At 35.4% G+C, this 21478-nt stretch overlaps 1 protein-coding gene across 1 annotated transcript in view; it reads left to right on the top strand.

Annotated features, from left to right (window-relative positions):
- The first annotated feature begins 908 nt into the window (after window positions 1-908).
- Window positions 909-21478, top strand: part of ptk2bb (protein tyrosine kinase 2 beta, b) — a 39281-nt gene continuing 18711 nt past the window's right edge. The window contains exons 1-20 of the mRNA XM_049482413.1: window positions 909-1066; window positions 6629-6863; window positions 7251-7429; window positions 9079-9166; window positions 9265-9344; window positions 9844-9906; window positions 10066-10120; window positions 11403-11543; window positions 11704-11778; window positions 12049-12150; window positions 13238-13358; window positions 14019-14058; window positions 14211-14254; window positions 14375-14422; window positions 14538-14635; window positions 15588-15669; window positions 15789-15889; window positions 17601-17716; window positions 17824-17924; window positions 18827-18916. Coding sequence (XP_049338370.1) covers window positions 6678-6863; window positions 7251-7429; window positions 9079-9166; window positions 9265-9344; window positions 9844-9906; window positions 10066-10120; window positions 11403-11543; window positions 11704-11778; window positions 12049-12150; window positions 13238-13358; window positions 14019-14058; window positions 14211-14254; window positions 14375-14422; window positions 14538-14635; window positions 15588-15669; window positions 15789-15889; window positions 17601-17716; window positions 17824-17924; window positions 18827-18916 — 1810 coding nt within the window. The 5' untranslated portion in view covers window positions 909-1066; window positions 6629-6677. The remainder of the gene's footprint in view (window positions 1067-6628; window positions 6864-7250; window positions 7430-9078; window positions 9167-9264; window positions 9345-9843; window positions 9907-10065; window positions 10121-11402; window positions 11544-11703; window positions 11779-12048; window positions 12151-13237; window positions 13359-14018; window positions 14059-14210; window positions 14255-14374; window positions 14423-14537; window positions 14636-15587; window positions 15670-15788; window positions 15890-17600; window positions 17717-17823; window positions 17925-18826; window positions 18917-21478) is intronic.

A 21478-nucleotide genomic window follows, 5' to 3' on the forward strand; every position in this document is an offset into this window, starting at 1 on the left:
CTACGTCCAAAAGCATAATAGTTTTTTTTTTTTTTAGGTTTAGTGGAGCTTACATTAACAAAAAAAAAACCTCTACAACAGTGCTATCCACTAGATGTCAGTCTTGCCAAAGTCTTTGTTCGGGTACCAGAAAGTTTTGTCCACAACTTCAATGTTGGCCCCATATACTGCTCTGGAAAAAAAAAAAAAAGAGGCCACTTCAGTTTCTAAACCAGTTTCTCTGATTTTTCAAATATTGTCATTTAAAGCTTTAATTTGCAAAAGAGAAATGGCTGAAATAACAAAAAAGATGCGGAGCTTTCAGACCTTAAATAATGCAAAGCAAACAAGTTCATATTTATAATCTTTTAAGAGTTCAGAAATCAATATTTGGTGGAATAACACTGTTTTCATGCATCTTGGCAGGTTCCCCTCCACCAGTCTTACACACTGCTTTTGGATACTCCTGGTGCAAAAAATCAAGCAGCTTGGTTTTCAGTTTGGTAAAATAAAAAAAAACTCATCATTTTTAAGCGGTTTATTAATTTTTTTTTTAGAGCTGTATGGATGTCAGTGATAGGCTTCATCAATAGGCCCCTAATTAAGTTGTGGCCACATCTTAATTATCTCATTCTTCATGTTTTATTCCCATATCTTAAAAAAGTCAAGACCACACATTATTTTTTTTTATTTGTATTATTCTGTTGTCAACTTTGGGGTTTGGTACACATATCTGTCTACAGGTATTGCCAAAAGAAACAGACTCGTTTAAAGTCACCACTATATTCTCCGGTTAAATGGTGAGTTTAATCCAGAGTTGATCCTAAGTGTTTGGAGTCATGCAGGAACACGGAGGTAAGAGCACTGCATGTGGAGCTTCAGGGCTTCTCTTCTGCTGTGTGGCCTGGAGCAGCTGTGCAGTGGAGAACTAGGAAGTACGAAGTGCAGCAGAATTGCAGCAGCAGCAGCGGGAGTGAAGGAGTGGCTTAAAGCAGCACCTCCATCTACCTGGAGCTGCAGGAGCTGCAGGGTGTGGATCAGCTCTACGGATATGAGCCCGGCTGGAGCGGAGAGCCTACTTTGCAAGGTCAGTTATTTAATAAGTGAGATAATGGGCTACTAAAGCTGCGGGTACGACTCTGAGCACAGTACTCATTTATATATAATATGGGTTTTATTTACTGAGCATTATCTGAGCGGTTTAAGAGTTTGACCAAGTTCTCCAATCCAACCCCCTTCAGATTCCTTCATTAACTGTGCAACCAGGGTTAGCGTGGCGTTAGGCTGACCGTAGCCACTCGAGCTGCTTCTCTTTCGAGTTTACGGGCTTAACATTGTATTCTTGTTCGAGTATTTGCGAGCTTTTGCCTTTTTTAACTTTATTTCTACGTATTGCACAAACTGAGCTCCTGTCTGGACAAGTCTGCGCAAGACTGCGCATTCCACAGAGCCTGTGGAGGCTCTCAAAATACCTGCAGTCAACGAGAACTACTTAACTTACCTGCGCATATTCTGAGAGTCTGCTCTTTATCTCAACCAGACAAACAGTATTAAAACAGTTTAAACACACCTGTTGACAATAAGAAGATCTTCTGGCTGATTCCAATATCACTTCATGTATCCAGGCCTTATTATGTTAGCTAGTTAAACAACCAGGGACTATTAAAGCTGTTAAAGCAGGTTCGTCAGTCCTCCTCAGGCCTTGTTGTGAACTGTTTATCCAAGAGGCCTGTGTACTTACTCAGTGTGCTGAAGCAGATACTAGCTAACTGCCAAAGTCTGATAAAGATCTCTTTTTGGCTCAATGTCTCCTTAACAACTCAAGTGGCAGCATGAAAGTTCAGGAAAACACAATAGGGCTGGGGGATTTCTCAAGTTTTTTTAAGAAATATCAATATATTTTAATATGAGATATAAGAAGACAACACAATTTATATATGTTATATATGGCTATGTTGTGTCCCAATTAGCTCCCACAGTTTGCCTTTCTCTTCCTTCCATGTGTATGAGAATGGACCAGACACTATTTCATCCCAGATTTATAGAATATGAAAAAGTAAAACTGCACTTTTTATTTAATTAATTACTTTTTAAAGCACTCCAGATACATTCTTCTCCTAAGCATAGTGTAATTTTCATATGTCCCTTTTTGTAGGCTACTTGAAGTGGAAGAAAAACATTTGTTCACTGTTAGTTATAATTTATCAGCGTAATTCAAATGGCCTTTCAGTTGTTGATAATATAAAATGCTACTAGGTGCAAATGCAAATATCAAGATATATATCTTATATAATCACTCAGAGAAAAAATATTGTATTATTATTGAAAATATATATATATATATTCTTGCTCCATATCACCCAGCCCTAAACACAAACAGTTATTATGTAAAAAGGACCAATGGTTTAAGAGGAGAGTTTATAATACAGTCAAGCAGTATAATACAGTCAAGTAGAATGTTATCATTTTAATTGCCATAAACTGTAGGACCTTAATTTCTAGATAGCTTTATGTATTTTGCCATTTTGCTGATTAAAATGCAGACTAAACAACTCATATATAATATGTAATAAACCTATTATAGTGAAAATCTCATCACTTACCGATTTGGAGACAAGCCCTGAATCATTAATTCATTGAAGGTAGCCGCCATCTTGAGAAGCTATTATAATTGCCTAAGTCACATTTTTTTGGCGTTGGTATAATAAATTAGCTTAAGCCACACTCTGGACACAGGCCATTATCCTAAAGGTGTAGAATCAAATAATCAGATCAGGTGTAGACAATTTGACCACATGTTGTCATACAGCATCATGAGGAGATGATTTAGGCAAAAAAGTCAACATGAATACTAATTGAAACGTACCTATTCGCTTACTGAGAAACTTCGTCGAAACACGTGTGAGCTTTTCCCTTCAAGCCTCAAAGACTTTATCATATTATTATTGTAAAATAAGGTATTGTAAATATATAGATTTTACAGAGGATTTGTGAAACCTGGTTGTGTTTATACAAAAAAACAGTATTTAAATTGATTTAATAGAACACCTTTTAGCATGATCTGTGCTGCTAGTAAGGGCGGACAATATGGCCCTAAATAATGTCACTATAATTCAGGGTATTTTTTGTGTTAACAATATTCTTGATAATATATCCAGAGTTGAAGTTAAATACCAAATGATATTGGACAGATATACTATGTCTATAGTTGATATAGATTTAATGAGAAATGAAAACAGTTTGAATTTTCCTTTAGCTAAGAACAGCAAAAGTTGAACCCTGATGGCCCAAAATTGCAAACAATATTCAAAAATCTTGGTGATAATATTGCGTACAGTACGATAAGGTACCCCCCTAGCTGCTAGCATTACTACCTTTACCACACTGGCTGCCTAACTTACCCAGCTTCGCTACTGAGGTATTAGCATTGCTAACACATCCTTAGCCTCACCCATCATGGCTGTTGTGACATTTGCATAACAATCTTGCCACAAGTCATGTTCATTAGGTCCCTTCACATATGCAAACTAGCATAAACATCTTAAGGCTCTGGGAGTGATGCTTGAGTCCCTACTACATTAAACATAATAGATGTCATATTTTAAGGCACAGCAGAATTTTTAAAATAAGGAGCACCCCTGTTGTTGAAATATCATTTAGGAAGTCTATGCAAATAAACTTGCCTTTTTTTCTTGTTTGTCTTGATTTGTGATTATTTGAATGCTTTTATACCGGCACAATTTATTGAAATTTTAAAAATATAGTAGTTTGTTTCATATAGGATATCCGTGGAATAGTGCCGATGAAGATAAGTAAAAACTGTGAGGCCATGGATTATTGTTTGTCAGAATAAAATGTAGCCCTACTCTCTTTTCCCAAGTCAGATCCTGCTCCCTGAGAAGAGTTAGCTTGATTAGCTGAGTTGCATCACTGTTGTTCTATTTTAAGAGACACCTAAAGCTGTAGACTCTCAGCCCAATACGGTAATTGCTTATTGTTTCATCATCTCACATTGCGCAAAAGCTTGAGTATCCATGATTAGTGGTTAGCTATATTTCATACACAACATTCAGCTGTTTTGTGCCGACTTCTTTCCCCCCCAATTTAAACTGCTTGTGCCCCTCAGCGACTGCTTGCAAAAATGATGACCTCTGGATGTCAGATCTCACCCACATGCTACCTGCAGTAAACTGCTTGCACGCCTTCTGAAAAGCAAGACTTGTGGTGTCCTTTCCCTCTCTCTCTCTGTTTGCAACAAAACAAAAGATTAGACTTATTAGGCCTTCATTGTCACATGTACAGTAGTCTGCACTTGTTGTGTATTGTGGCATTAAAAAAAAAACATAATTTAGAATGTCATTGACTCATAATAGGGAATAATCCATGTGTTTGCGTTTTTTTTTCTGCTGTATATATGTTGTATGGTATGGCAACATACTGCACTGAGTCATCCAGCACATGTAGTCTCAGTACTAGTGAGGAATTCACTGCCTCAGGGTAACAAAAACAGCAGGGTTGGATCAGATACACTCAAAGACACACACTCCCTACGCTAGGCAGCACTGCACTATATTTCTCAATCTAAGGAGACCTCAGACTGGTACAAGGTAAACATTGACCTTACACATTCTCTCCTCGACTGCTCATCTCCTGGCCCAGGAATAGCAGCTGTAGAAGCTTGTTTTCTAAAATGAAACATTAAAGCTGGAAGTCTGTCAGAATTGTCACTATATTATCTAACAAAAGAGTCGTCTGTCACCAAGTCCTCATTGTATGTATATGTTTGTGAAATTAACTGATTAAACGATGCAGATGGTGAACTTGAACCTGTATTAACATGCATAATGACGTTCCTTTTGATTTTATTTTTGTATTGCCTGGGATATTAGACCAGCTGTGGAATGGACTCCACTGAAACACCTTTAAAGAATGTGAATAATCAATAATTAACTCTGCCAAAACAAATACAGAGAGCTGTCACTCCAGATTTCATTGAATTCCAAAATTGCAACTGAGGGTAGGCTGCATCAGATTATGGCGGGTGATATGGCCCTAAAATAATATAACAATATTTCTGGGTGGTTCTGTGATTAACTGATAAAAAACTGAAAAAAAAAACTTGTTCATTTGAAGAATATTCAAATGAAAGTTAAAGTTTTTTCACAGTTTTAACCAGTGAGCAGAGATTTGTCTATGTAAACAGTGATTTTGTATAAAATAATAATGCCCTAAAGCTTCCCAGTAAAGAGCAAAACACATAAACTGCTTTCAAGATCAAATTATAAAATTATTGCTCTTCCACGAATTATGATAACCACTATATGCTTCAGTCAGTGTTACCAATCGAATTGTAGCCAAACGAAGTGTAGTCATCTTTCCACTGATTTCATGTTTGATATTTTCTAAAAAAAATGAATCAAAAAGCTGAATTGTGCTTAAAAGTTCAAAAGTACTAATAACCAATAACATTCATCGATGTTACATTGTGTGGTCAGTAATTAAATAGTAATTAATATAAAAAAACATTACAGAATTAAATATAAACAGAAATAAGCTAAAAAAAAAAGTCTTAAATAATGCAAATATTGCAGCACATTTTTTATTGGCTTTTGTTATTTGATAAAAAGTGTCCAGATTGATAAAAGTCACAATTGATTAACATTGAGTAAACATCCACTGTGCAGGCTAGAAAAAGTAAGTGAACCCTATACAAGCAGTAGATACCTCTTTAATGACCTACACCAAATGTTCCTGTAGGAAATAACATTTACACAACATTGAGTAGGTATATAGGACTATTCCTCTCCATAATTGTGTTTAAGTTCAACAATATTTCTGAGATGTCTTTGCTGCACAGCCCGCTTCAGAAGATGTCACTGCATTTATGTAGTAGTAAGGTCAGGATTCTGACTTGAATGTTCCAAAACACTAATAGAAATTCTTTATTAACTGTTCTTTAGTTGATTTACTTGTTATCTGGGTCATTGTCTTGTTGCATCATCCAACATCTTTTTAGCTTTAGCCACTCGCTGTTACCCTTATTTTACATCCATTCATCTTCTGTCTTTTAGACCCTTTTCCCAGAAGCATTCAAGGTAGTCTGGATGCAATGTTATTATTTTTTGGACAGCAGCAACTTCCTTTTTGGTTTCCTTCAATGAATACAATTTGTGTTCAGTTTTGTTCTAATAGAGAACATATTTTCCAAGGTGCTGAAATTAGGTATTTTCTTTTACCTTTTGTGCACTTTAACATCTTTTTCAGCAGTGTCCCATGCTTCTCTATTTATAGATCAGTTCTCTAACCTGGTCTTCAGCTAAGTTTTTTTAATGTTTTATCACTAAACAGTGCTTAAATTGTGGCACATATGCTTTTATTTTTATTTTAAGTTTTATTTTTTTTATTATTATTTAAAAATAGCGAAACCTTTTTTGGTGCTTTATAGATCTTTTAAGGTCTATAACCCTACATATTATGTTATAGACATTTATGACATACAAGAAACCAGTCAAACAATCACACAGTTCTTTGAATTGTCATAACTGACTTGTGGTTGATATTGTTGATTGATGGTATCACCTGATAAATATGTTGATGCAGACCTGTAAGTGATCTTATCAGCTTTGACTGTGTTTTTTTCTTTCCACAGGCCTAAGGAGGGTGTGATGGTGTGCTTTTTGCTGTAAGAGGTTTTCAAGATGTCAGGTGATACCACCACACTGTCCTGGAAGGTGCCTACTCCAGGCTCCGAAGGACCAAAGAGCCCTGTGTTTGGCTTAGCTGGTGAGGGGGGACCTGTGAAGATCCTCAAAGTGTGTTTCTGCAGCACCAACAACCTGAAGAACTTCAAACTGGTCAAGTGTGACAGTTCCTGGCAGATAAGGGTATGAGTCTTGCAGTGTTTACACAATATTCAATGTAGATAACTTTAAGCTCTGCTGATGTACTGTATGTGTGGAATTTAAGGAATAATAGAAGATTTGTATGATGTCTAAATATAATATAATATTAATATAATAAAGTTAAATAAAAAAAATAAAAATGAAATTACAACATGGTTTTATAAGTGACCATAATTGGTGTGTTGTCAGGATAAAATGGTATAAATATTACCACTACTGCTATTACTACTAGTGCATCTACTATTACTACTACTAATAATAAAATATAGACTATTACGTCCAAATTACCAAAATGTAAAATGCAGAAACATACACATTTTTTTCTTGAGTTAAAAGTAACTATTTACTTTGTTATCTAACCATCCTCAGGCCATTATCCAGTCTATTCTGATTAGTGGTCGTTTGGGTCCTAATGTACAGAATGGGCCGTGCTTTGGGTTAAGGCTCAAACATCTGAAGTCTGAGGAGCACTACTGGCTGCACCCAGACCTGACTATAGGAGACGTGGAGCAGCGCTACGAGAGACTTCATGTGGAGGCAGAGTGGAGGTGAGGAGCACTTATCCACAGCATAATTGGCAGAGTTGACCTAACCTTATACATCATTAAACATATTAAATGAGAACTCTGGTGTAAAATGGACTTTTGGTTTAGTAAAACATGATAAAAAATACTCACCTTTGATGAACAGCACACTCCACAGCACACAGCACGCTCTCCCACAGCATTCCGAGATCCTAAAATTTTAACAGTTTGTCCAAACACCCTTCAAACTGGGTGACATGGGGCATAATTTGCCCCGCTAAATCACTTTTTCCACTGTTATCCAGACTCAAAGTAGCTCCACACCTCCTTGCTAGAATCCGGAGAGCCCTGACTTTTAAAACGAGGCATTAATAACTTAAAAAGTGCACAAGAAGCTTATTAAAAACCACTGTTAACATCCTATAACGCTAGCTTCAGCTCCAAGTGCCACCATCACTGTACTGATAATAACATAGACATATACATAGAATCCGCATAGCGTACCAGCTGGAGGCAGGTTATGCGAAATCTATATATTGGTAGAAAAAGTGATTTATCGGCGCAAATTATGCCCCGTGTCACTCAGTCTGAAGGGTGTTTGGACAAACTGTTAAAATGTCTGGATCTCGGAACGCTGTGGGAGAACGGAGGTGTGCTATTCATCAAAGGTAGATACTTTTTATCATATTTTACTAAACCAAAATTCCATTTTACACCAGAGTTCTTCTTTAATTGTACTACAAGCCTAAATGTTATGAACAGTAATATTATTAAATCTACGAAAAGTATCAGACCATGGTGTTATCCTTGACCTTGACCAAGTGTGACACAGTGTTATCATTGTAACTAAAACAGCATTTTTCATGTAAGGCTGTATCTCACACAACAAAATGCTAGTAAGTTGACTGGTGCTTTCACTTTTTCATTATGATTTGTTATAATGTGTTTTAAACTGATTGTAAGTAGCAATTTACTCAAATACAGTTGCAGTCCTAGTGCTGAGTAGACCTGTCACTATGATTATATTATCTACTTATTGTACAGTGTATGGACATGACCTTAACAATATTGCTATCCTTAATATTTTACTCAGCAAAGAGAGCCTATTAATGTGACAGAGAGAGCATGTTGACTAGAACAGTGGTTTTATTTTATTTATTTAATTATTAATTCCAGTGGTCTTTTAAAGGGTGTTTATGTAGTATACTGTTTTATTATCTTTATCAGTGGTTGAAATGGTCTTAAATGACACTAAAATAGTTAATTGCAATTATTTTACATTAAATTACATTACATTACATTATATTTGGCAAATAATATATGATGTACATAGAGTAACAGAGGACATAAAAGTTTAAGGTAAAAAAAAAAAACATTTTAGACAGGGCCTAAAGGAGGTCAAAGAGAAATAATGGGATGGAAAAGGAAGGAGGTGAAGAAGGGAACGAGGTTAGAAGTAGTTAGAGGTGTTAGGAGAGTAATTGCTCTTTGGAGAGCTCTGTCTTCAGGAGTTTCTTAAAGATATCGAGGGATGCTACTTGTTACAGGCCTAGTGGTAAAGCTGTGATTAGTGTATGTGTACATGTTTAAGTGTACAATTCCTTGTTTTACCTGTTTACCTATTTATTGATGACTATTTTTTCCTTATTACTGTATGTGTTTCACCTTTTTAGATATGACTTGAGAATTCGCTACATACCAGCTAATTACCTGGAGACGTTTAAAGAAGACAGAACTTCACTGTTATATCTGTACCATCAGGTACACACAGATCATGTTTTTCTAAATACAAATTTTTCCTATATGCGACAGTGTCTGATTGTTCTAACTGTCTGTACGTTAATATACACTGATCCCAGGTTCGCAATGACTACATGCAACATTATGCCAGTAAGGTCAGTGAAGGCATGGCACTGCAGCTGGGCTGTTTGGAGATCAGGTAAGAACAATCATTGTTCACTAACATGTAGGTGAAACATAGTATACAATGCGAAACTGCTGCTTTTTGTTGTGATAGATTTTTCCATGATTTTGACCTGATTTAGTGTAGGACTGCACAATATAAAAAAGTACATATTTTGTTCTTCTGTGAAAAAAACAAATCAGCAATTAACACCATATTTTGCCAGAAATCAACATGATCCAACATGTCATGATATTAATAATGCAATCTTTACATCAGTAATTGGAGTCAAATAAATGGTATTTGGTTGAGAACGTAAAATATGAACAATCATTATTTTCTTTGTTTCATGCAGATTAAAAAAAAAACTCTAAATCATGTATTTTGACATTGCACAAAACATTGCACGTCTTGCGATTGTGATGTCGATGCTAAAACAATATATTGTGCAGCCCTAATCTATTATAATGGGTTGTTGTTTGCTCTGGCCTGAATGATGGTTGGTTGGTTTATTTGTTGTTTATCCTTCTGGCAGGAGATTTTACAAAGACATGAACGCCAAAGGCCTTGAGAAGAAGTCTAATTTTGAGCTGCTAGAGTAAGTCACGTCTTTTTTTGTATGTTTATAACCTTAAGGTAGCATTACCATTCATTTATTATGTATCCTGTATCAATTATTCAACATATGCAAATTAATTCTCAATAAATTCTGAAACTGCTAAAGGTCACACTGGGACAATATTATGCTTTCTTTTAGGAAAGACGTTGGTCTGAACCTTTTCTTTCCACAGAAACTGATAGACAGTAACAAGGTAAAATGCTATTTTCATCACCTTCTTATTGCAGGTGTCCTGCAGGAGTGGCTGCAGGTTTTTCATTGTAAACAGCCAACAGCACATCTGATTCTACTGGTTTAATCAGTTGGTCAGTCTTCAAACAACTGAAGATGTGCTTCTGCATGGCTGGAAGGAAAACCTGCAGCCACACTGGCCCTTTGCAGATACGATTGGACACTGCTGCCTTATTGTGAGCATTTATGAAGCTCGAAAACCAGTAATTCGATGTCATTTTAGCAGGATTGCTATAGTTAATATGGTAATAATAAAATGTATAGACATTTTTATTATTAGTTCATTTGTTTTTAGTTAACTAAATTAACGGAATTACCTAAACCAGCCTAGCATAGATTATAGAATAGTGAATAACACATGCAATTGGGATTTCCATCTGCCCATAAAGATTTTAGATTTTTAAAAGTTTCTTCCTGAAGCTACATAATCAGAAAGAGTTGCAAAAAACACAAATATCTCACTCTAGAGACAACAGATACAGGGACGGTTAAATTTTTTAGCCAACATTGTTCACTTTTATATTTTTGTATATACTATAATTTGTATTTTAATTACAGTCAGGGTTAGTACGGTCATGAAAAAACCTGGAAAAGTCATGGAATTTGAAAATAGCAATCAGAAATAGTCTGGATAAGTTTTGGAAAAATAAAATACTTAGAAAGTTTTGTAAAAGTCATGGAAATTTGCTCTGCAAATATTTTTGTTTTAATTTATTAATGGAGAAAATCTATTGTAAACAAATACATCAGTTCGGAGTTAATTCAGTGATTTAGCCACAATGGAGCTCTCAGGATATGACACACATTTTATTATTAAATATTTTGTGTGTCAACATTTTTATTAGATTCATTTTAGAGCTACTATAATACATTTTAATTATTGTGGTTTTATTGTCCATGTCTGCACTGATGTTTTAAAAATCGTATGGTCATGAAAATTGCCTTAAACGTCATGAAAAAATCTAGAAATTTTATTGGTTAAAACGTGGATGAACCCTGTACAATAATTTTTTTTCAATGCTACTTTTTTTTATGATCATGTTATTTTTTTCATTAGCAATAAAACTTGATCTGTTAAAATGGTGCACTGTTGTATCAATATATAATTATTATATCGGTAGGATAAAATATACAATATTTTATCCAAACATGGATAGTTATTGTAATATGCCTAATCTTAATTATTAGTATTTTATAACTGAGCTGGATTAAGTGGTTTTTTTTTTTCACTTTTTGGTCTCCAGCCCAAACAGCTGAGAAAGATGATCCAGCAGACCTTCCTGCAGTACGGCACACTCAAAGAGGAAGAGTGCATTCTCAAGTTCTTTAAGACCTTTGGTGAATTCATTAACTTTAATGAAGAGGTTTTCCCCTGTGAACTAGTGGTGAGTTCTGACCTACAAACTGGCTACTACTGACAAGTACAGTAAAGTTATTAAAATTAGAGTTTAATAAGGTTTTTGTTGCTTGTTTTTTTAGATTTATGCTTATTAAGCATATTTAAATGTATAGATGATGTACAGATGCTACTTATTTTCTTATTAGCAAAGTTGGAGTCTATCAGTGGATTTAGTTATTGGAGCAAGAGGGATTCGGCAGCGTGCACACTCCGATTCATCGGTAAGAAGATTTTTATGTACATATAAATGCACAGTTACTAAGAAACTGTTACCTTTAGAACTGATTTATACAGACTGCATCACACAGTCATTAAGTCTTAATTTATAATTGAAGCAGAATTAGAAACGACTGCACAGAACTAGCTCTTATTGCAAAAAGAGAGTGAAGGGTGGATATAAATAGTGAATATCTGATTGGTTAAGTTTTGCAGTAGCTATGAATCTCTGTTTTTAAACCTTTTCTACTTTTTTTTTCTCTTTTGTTTTTAAGATGCTCTGTCTGGCAGAATTTAAACAGATCCGAAGTATCAAGAGCTCTGCGCAAGGTGATGGCAAAGCCCTGTTACAGGTCGACATCAAAGGAGCCAAACAGGTGGGCATCAAATAGTCATTCTAAACTGTAAACTGTGGTTTATAACATACTAGTGTAATATCAAAGCTCAATCCCGTTTCACCCCTTGTCCCTACCACTTAGCCCAACCACTCAGTTTTGTCTGTGCTCGCCTAGGAGTAGGGTGTCCAGCAGAGTTGCCAGGTTTGCGTTTTTTCCGCCAAATTGGGCTTGTTTGAAAATCCAGTTGCGGGTGAAGATTCAAGGTTGGCGGGGTGCTTTTTTTTTGGACTGTGGTTGCCAAAAAACATTATTAATAATTCACAATGTATCCAGAAATCTCAAAGCGATGAAAAAGATTTTAAAGAGAAAAGAAGAAAGTTCAGGAGGGGCAAGAACAGAAATAAGTAAGAAAAGTCTGTTCTTTTTTTGCTAATTATGTTGCAAAGAAACATTGGCTGGAATATAAAACTGTGATAAAAGAACAAATAAAACACTAAAGTTACAGTATTATTAATGACTTCAGTATAAATAGCAATACACTTGTACACTTATAGTTGTTTTGCCAGACAGATATTTTGGGCTAGTTTAAGCTTCTGAGGGGCGGATTTTAGACTGATTTGGGTTGGACCTGGCAACCCTGGTGTCCAGATTCTTGTTAGACTGGAGGGGTAGGGGGAGGTATTAGGGGTATTTTGCCCATCAAACTAAGAATTTTTAGTCCAAACAAAGGGCAGAGAATCGTTGGACAGATGGTGGTATAAGTGGCCAAAGAAACCCACAAATCTGAAATGTTTTCTAATTGAATTTGTAGTTTCAGTGTTGTACAGTCATTTTATTCATAACAAGCTTAAACAATTGCTAGTAGTTCAAATTTAGTAGCTAGCTAGCTAACTTTCCTATTCCACCTTAAACGGCGTAATATAGGACAGACACTGCAGCATTTAAGGTGCAATGGAAAAATTAAATAAGAACTAATAAAAGCTAATATTATGGGAAGGATTTCACCACTTCCCTATGGAACTCTGTTCTAAGGGGAAGGATTACACTTTAAAATAAAAGCTAGGGGTACAAAAGAGAAATAGGATTGGAAAATAAAAGTCTTATTATGCTTATTTGCACTCCTCAGCCTCTCTCTGTCAATGTGCCGACTCTGGCAATGGCGGAAAACATGGCGGATTTGATTGATGGATACTGCCGGCTAGAGAGCAACACAGATTCATCACTCATATCTCGGCCAAATAATAAAGGTAGGACAGACATTACATTTTTTGTTGCGGACCTTACATAAATTTACTAACACTTTTATCTGTGAGGATAAGAATCAGTGATGATATAACTCTATATATGCTTAAAAAAACTCTTATATAGCTCTGGAAAAAATAAGAGACCACTTAATGATAATGTTTTTCCTTAAATTTTACCTAATTTAAAAACTCTGGAATATAATCAGGAGGAAGATGGATGATCACAAGCCATCAAACCAAGCTGAACTGCTTAATTTTTGCACCAGGAGTGGCATAAAGTTATCCAAAAGCAGTGTGTAAGACTTAATGAATATGAACTTGTTTTCTTTGCATTATTTAAGGTCTGAAAGCTCTGCACCATTTTTTTTATTTACACCATTTTCATTTTCTGCAAATAAGTGCTCTAAATTACAATCTTTTTATTTGGAATTTGGGAGAATTGTTGTCTGTGGTTTATAGAATAAAACAACAAATGCTAATTTTACTAAAACATAAACCTATAAACAGCAAAATTAGAGAAACTAATTCAGAATCTGAAGTGTATACTCCAGGTTTATAGTTACAGTGCCCTTCACTTTATGCACTACTACTAAATGACTCTTACACACAAGAAAACACACAGATGAGTAATTATAAGAAACTGAAGCTTACTTGACTTTTTAGGTCCTGAGATTCGGAGTGCTCTTCCTGCAATCCCTTCAGGGTAAGAGAGCAAAATTCTTCACACTTCCTTTCCAACCCTTAGTTGTGGTTTTAATTAGACTTGATTTGTATAAGTTATTAATATATTGGGAAGAAGATTTAGGGACAGTAAATTGTACATATGTCTTGTTTGTTCTGTTTTTTTTTCATTAGACAGCTGCCTGAACCCTTTAAAGACACTGAAAGACTCAGCAGGAGTGAGTATCTATAGATATTCTGCTCCTCTACCGTTTCTCATGACTGTGTTGACCTTAAACATTCAGTCACCAGCTACAATTCTGGTTTTCATCCTTCCTGTTTTATTTTGTGATTTTCAGACTCTGATATATACTGTGAAATCATGGATGAAAAACCGCCCCCTCCTGGTAAGTAGAGGATTTATTTTATTCCTCATTTGCTAAACTCTTATGTTATCAGGCAGTTTTATAATGTTAAATTTTAAATATAGTTATAAGCTTATGTCTTATGTCTTGTGTTTAGTACCAAAATTTGGAATCCCTAGGAAGGCCATTGTCTTGGGCCGGATCTTGGGTGCAGGTTTTTTTGGGGAAGTCTATGAAGGAGTTTATAAAAAAGGGGTGAGTATTTCTGCTGGTTTTATGCCTCAATTTGATCCTGCACTTGTCATTTTTTTATTCGTTTTTCATTTGCTATCCATTTACTGTTGTGATTTTGCTATCCATTTAATTTGGCTTATTTAAATGCATTGCTCTCACAGTTACTTAATAATATTTTCATTAAATCTACGTTCTGTATAGTCTTCACTTCAAAACAGTTTGATTATAATGAGAATATTAATTTCCCTATTATTTTACCAATCTATTATAACATATCTCTTCTCCCACTGTACATGTGACAAAATTCCCATGCTTTTGTTAAGTTTGAGATTAAGTTGAGTTTAAGAAGAGGCATTCGTACCACTTTAAAATAAGGCTTCTTTTAAAGGGTTTATAAATAGTTTACAAAGAAGTTTTTAATAGTTATTAATTAGGCTATAACCCATTAATAAGCTGTTACAACACATAAATAGATTGGGCCTGCCATGTACCAAATAATGTTTCCACATTCGTTTATACTGTTAAACCTCAGCTCTTACTAGATGCTTGCTTAATAGATCTTACTTTGTCTTTTCCATCAGTCATCATTAATATTTCTGTTAATAACTTTTCCATAGCATATTAAATGACTAAACTCACTTTCTTTTATTGTTTTATTAGATTAAAAAATATTTTAATACTATTCTTATACTATTTATGTGTTGTAAGTATTTATTAATGTTTAAAGTATTTACAACTTAATTTAAAACCATCAATGAGCTCCTTTATAAACTATTTATAATCTCTTTATGAAAGAGGCTTTATTTTATTATTTATTATTTTATATTTGCACCAAATAGATTAATATGGGATTGTTATTAAAATGCAGGAATGCCGTCTTTTTTAAATGCATATTTTTATTAGGTATTTCAGATCCTACTGTAGATACTCTTTAACAATGTGTAACATAAGTTTTTTTTTCTGTCTAATTTAGAATGGTGAGAAGATCAATGTGGCTGTGAAAACCTGTAAAGACTGCTCACCCGACGTCATGGAGAAGTTTATGAGTGAAGCAGGTAACAGAGAATAGAGCCTCACTATTCTGAACTTACTGAAAATACTGAAATAACATACATAACATCCCATTAGTACATCCTTAAATATCACTTGTTTCTGGTTGGGCCTGTGTTGCTAGTGATCATGAAAAACCTGGACCACCCTCATATAGTGAGTTTGATAGGAATAATTGAGGAAAGCCCAGTATGGATCATCATGGAGCTCTACCAGCATGGCGAGGTAAGCAAGACACCTTTTATATTGTCAATAAATAATAAGAAATGAATTGGAAAACCTGTGATACATGTTTCAGAGAAATTCCTGCATTTTTATTTGGAACATAATCAATACAATTGAAAAACTCAGGAAGCATTAAACTGTTTGCTGACACTGCAATTGTATTTGCTGTAAGAGCTACAATTGATCCAGAAAACTCAATTAAGAGAGTGGCATAGAAATGAGTCTATAAACATTTTACGGGAGTTATAAAAGGACCCATGTTTATGGGGGCGGGGCTTCTACTTAGGATTGATGGAGCTAAGATAATTCAGAGTAATAAAGTTAGAGATGAATATTGTGAACAGTATAGCAGGGCTTACCAACAGGGATGAAGTTTACAAATACCTAGCATGTATTAAAATATTAAATAAAAATATATCCTGTGTTTTTGAGAACGGATACAGTATTATGAAACTTTATATTGAGAGGGTGTTTTTATTTATTATTTTTTTTACCCCATTGCTAGTAAGCTGGTCACTTACCAGAAGACCGGATAATGCACATAAAATTGGCCAGTGTTAAATCACTCACAGTGTTAAATCTACCTAAATTTACTGTTTATGTAACTGTATGTGTTGTCTAAAATAGTGTTGGTCTATGCCTATGTTTGTGTTATGATTGCACCAAGCTAGCAGTGTTTTATAACCACATTACCATACTGACTTTAATTCCACCTATTGCAAGTGCAGCAGAAGCAAGCACAGACATTTGAAACTTTATTTGAACATTTCAGCTAACAACTGTCATCGTGCATAGTACAATTTAGGTTTGGCCGCCTTTGTGTAACTAAAATCTTGTTTATATATTTTATATGAAATATAAAATAGAATTATTACATGTAACTCTAAATTATGTTACATTTATTAGTAGGGGTGTAACAAAGCCTTGTCGCACAGTGTTTTGCAATGTAAATATTTGACGATGTGAATCGTGGGAACATACGATTCCATGTTCTGCTTATGAAATGTTATGCAGTTGTTTGAACACTAGAGATCGCAATCCTGTAAGTGTAGGCCAAAGATCCAGTGGGCGTGAGCTAAAGGCGGAGGATGTGAAGCCAATCACACAGGCGCTTTTTTTCCACTGTGTTGGGGGCTTACTGTGGCTGCTGCCAAGTTTTGGCTCTCCAGGCCTTGATGTTTGAATTTTAAATGCAGCCAAATTAATGTAAAAAGTTACCAAAATCTGAAATACTTTAGCAAAGATACACAAAAACTAATTATATTTTCTTTGTAACTTTAAACAATGATAAGTTCACTCTAAATTGCCCAAATAAACAAGGGACTGATTGAAAAATAAAACAGCACAGTATTTGTTTATGCTTAAAACAGTAAAGGAAGCATTTATGCAAGAGGCATTTTTCATAATGTATACACTTAAGAAATAAAAAGAAGAAAAAGACTCCTTATTTTCTGTCATTCAAAATTTGTTACAAATGTTGTGAGACAGTCGAATTGTGCATCCAGAAACGTGAATCCAATCAAATCGTGAGCAGAGTGCATCATTGCAATTCTAATTATGAGTCATACAGGTATTAAATATTTTAAACTGTAGGTTTTTTTCTACATTAAAAGCTGTTTGCCATTTTATTGAAATAAATATGTATTAAAATTACTTGATTAACATCTAAGCCAAAATTTTAACTTAACCTCACACTGTGTTTCACTTGCAGCTCGGGAACTACTTGACCCAAAACAAGAACACTTTAACCAATGTCACATTAGTGCTGTTCAGCTTGCAGATTTGCAAAGCTTTGGTCTATTTACAAGGGAAGAACATGGTACACAGGTATGCTGGTGTAAAGTATTAGTGTATAAACTCTACCTATTTATAAAATCACAATAGAAATACCTTTCATATGCCTCCATTAAATTTAAAATGTGTGTGTGTAACAGGGACATTGCTGTGAGAAACGTGCTTGTTGCTACACCAGAGTGTGTGAAGCTGGGTGACTTTGGCCTGTCCAGATACATAGAGAATGAGGAGTATTATAAAGGTAAGCCGCAGCTGTTTTGTAGACATGCAGAAGCAGTGAAGTGTTCAGGGCCCTGTGGCTGTTATATCTTAGTCAGGCAGCCACTTGAATATTAATGACAGTGAACTAAATAGGGCATGTGCTGAGGCATCAATAACATGACGGAATAATCATGTTCACTCACTTCCCAGCCCTGCTTTTTATTCCTTACACGCCTTTTCTTTCTTCTGAAGTGCGACGTTACTAGATCGAGCAAAATACGTTTAATTATTACGAGCGTTCATGAAACTCTACTCTCCTTTGTTGTGTCAGTTCCTGTCTAATATGTTCCATATATGAAATCAAAAGAGAGCAAAAGAGAAAGGAAACGGTTGTGTTAGCTATTTCTCGTCGCACTTCAGACAGCAGTAATGTTAGAAGTCCCTGCAAAAGGAAACATGAAGAACATGTATTGGTGATTAGCCTACTCTGTTGGAAGTTATCTATTATAAAATTGGAGATGCACTGAAATGAAAATCAAACCATGTGAATAATGTGTCTGATGACAGAGGTTTTCACTCATTTTCCACTTTTTACAATTAAATAAATAAAATGGCCTGAATGTATTTTTATCTTGATTTTCACAGAAAAAATACAATTACTGGTACAAAACTTCCATGTAAAAATATGCTATACATTTACCTCAGCAGTTCCATTCTAATCCTAAATTTACTTGATTACTGCTATTTCATATACAAGAATAAACAATTAATTAATTAAGTCATTGTTCATTATTAGTAAATGAATCTGACTTTTCTCTTATTCTGCTACATAATAAGGGCCCTATTTTAGGGATCTAAAGTGCACCGGAGTGTGGTTGCATCCTTAATTAAAGTGAGATGAAATATCTAAAATTAATGTTATTCTCTTCTCTGTGTCTTTAGCCTCTATTACTCGATTACCCATCAAATGGATGGCCCCTGAATCCATCAACTTCCGCCGCTTTACCACAGCCAGCGATGTGTGGATGTTTGGTAAGTCATTGGACATTGTTGTGATTTCTTCTGATGTTGTTTTATCTGTTCAGGAACACTGTTCAATGAGCAGAGAGTGACATTTAGATTAAGATTAAGTGGAACATAGTGGTGCTCTGTAACCAGTCATGGGGTTCTGTGTGGGTATCACATGTTATATGGTGTTATGAGTGTCAGTTCAAAAAAATGGCTTGTTCATTTATCATCCATGTCACAGACTAAATGAGATGGACTGAAAGTGTAGGATGCATTTTTCAGTGTACAATTTAAAAAACGAAATAACTGACATGGGTAGGCTTAAAAGCCCCAGCTCTACCTTATGATACAGTATGATAGAACATTGCTGTGATGATTATTTTTACAGTGTTGGAGGGCTTCATAACCCTGTAAGCAACTTTTAGCTTTTGCCTTTCCTTTTCTGTTGACAGTGCCGAGCACAATTGAAACCTTGTGTAAGCAATGCATGTAATGCCAGAATTGCTCATTAGAATGTGCATGTGTGTATTTGAACAAATAGTGGAGATACAGAGAATGTACACACTGTTTCTGTTATTGTGCATCAAAAATGAAAAGAGACAGATATGGGCACTCAGTGGAGTGACTTGAGTTCATGTAACACATAAGTCGCATGCATGTAGTGAGTGTGTTCCATCATAACATCTTTCTGCTGCAAGTGTGATACAGATGAGCAGCGCCTAGTGTAAACAAAGCAGCGTTGTATAGCTTTGGTGGAAGCTCCATAATAGAGGCCTTTGGCCATAAGAAGTAAAGAATCCTGGGATATAACAGAAGTGTGACAACATGCAAACATGAAATATGAAAAATTAAATTAAAAACATCTAAACACAGCAATCTTCATAGGCTAGCTTTCTGAAAACACCCTGGATAGGTTTATCTAGTATACAGTTGCCATTTAGCCTTTTTTTATCTGTATAGAATATATATGTTTTTACATTTTCTACCCTAAGCTTACCCAGGCTTGACTTACACTACGGTCAGTTGACTTACCTCAGTCAGTTGATTTACACTACGGTCAGTTGACTTACACTATGGTCAGTTGATTTACACTATAGTCAGTTGATTTACACTATGGTCAGTTGATTTACACTATAGTCAGTTGATTTACACTATGGTCAGTTGATTTACACTATGGTCAGTTGACTTACACTGCGGTCAGTTCATTTACACTACGGTCAGTTGACTTACACTATGGTCAGTTGACTTACAGTGCGGTCAGTTGATTTACACTATGGTCAGTTGATTTACACTATGGTCAGTTGACTTACACTACGGTCAGTTGATTTACACTATGGTCAGTTGACTTACACTACGGTCAGTTGATTTACACTACGGTCAGTTGACTTACACTACGGTCAGTTAATTTACACTACGGTCAGTTGACTTACACTACGGTCAGTTGACTTACACTACGGTCAGTTGACTTACACTGCGGTCAGTTGATTTACACTATGGTCAGTTGACTTACACTACGGTCAGTTGATTTACACTACGGTCAGTTCATTTACACTATGGTCAGTTGACTTACACTACGGTCAGTTGATTTACACTACGGTCAGTTGATTTACACTATGGTCAGTTGACTTACAATACGGTCAGTTGATTTACACTATGGTCAGTTGACTTACACTACGGTCAGTTGATTTACACTATGGTCAGTTGACGTACACTATGGTCAGTTGACTTACACTACGGTCAGTTGATTTACACTATGGTCAGTTGACGTACACTATGGTCAGTTGACTTACACTACGGTCAGTTGACTTACACTACGGTCAGTTAATTTACACTACGGTCAGTTGACTTACACTACGGTCAGTTGACTTACACTACGGTCAGTTGACTTACACTGCGGTCAGTTGATTTACACTATGGTCAGTTGACTTACACTACGGTCAGTTGATTTACACTACGGTCAGTTCATTTACACTATGGTCAGTTGACTTACACTACGGTCAGTTGATTTACACTACGGTCAGTTGATTTACACTATGGTCAGTTGACTTACAATACGGTCAGTTGATTTACACTACGGTCAGTTGACTTACACTACGGTCAGTTGATTTACACTATGGTCAGTTGACGTACACTATGGTCAGTTGACTTACACTACGGTCAGTTGACTTACACTATGGTCAGTTGACTTACACTACGGTCTGTTGTTGTGTCTTTGGTATTGTGAGGGCGCAAAAAAATATGCCTTGCTCAGCTCAAAATGCGCATGCATTAATTCTCTTAATTAATTATGGGTGTGTTTGGGTGTAACGTGAAAAAAAACAATCAGTGTTACTTACCATTCGCTTTTAGATGCAGATGCCCTCTGACTTTGGCACATTCGTATGTTAAGAACACGGCACCGCACCTTGTGCAGTGTGTACTAGGGGTGTGCCATATCGTTTCATGCGCAATAATATCGCCAACATTTTTGAATATGGTGAACAATATTATACCCTGAAAAATCGTGGCATATTACCTACCCCTAATTATCACATCAGGTTGCTTTTTTGTCCTGTTTTAGCAAAAGAAAAATTTGCACTGTTCTCA

The sequence above is a fragment of the Astyanax mexicanus genome, chromosome 1, assembly GCF_023375975.1.
Source record: "Astyanax mexicanus isolate ESR-SI-001 chromosome 1, AstMex3_surface, whole genome shotgun sequence".
Lineage (NCBI taxonomy): Eukaryota > Metazoa > Chordata > Actinopteri > Characiformes > Acestrorhamphidae > Astyanax > Astyanax mexicanus.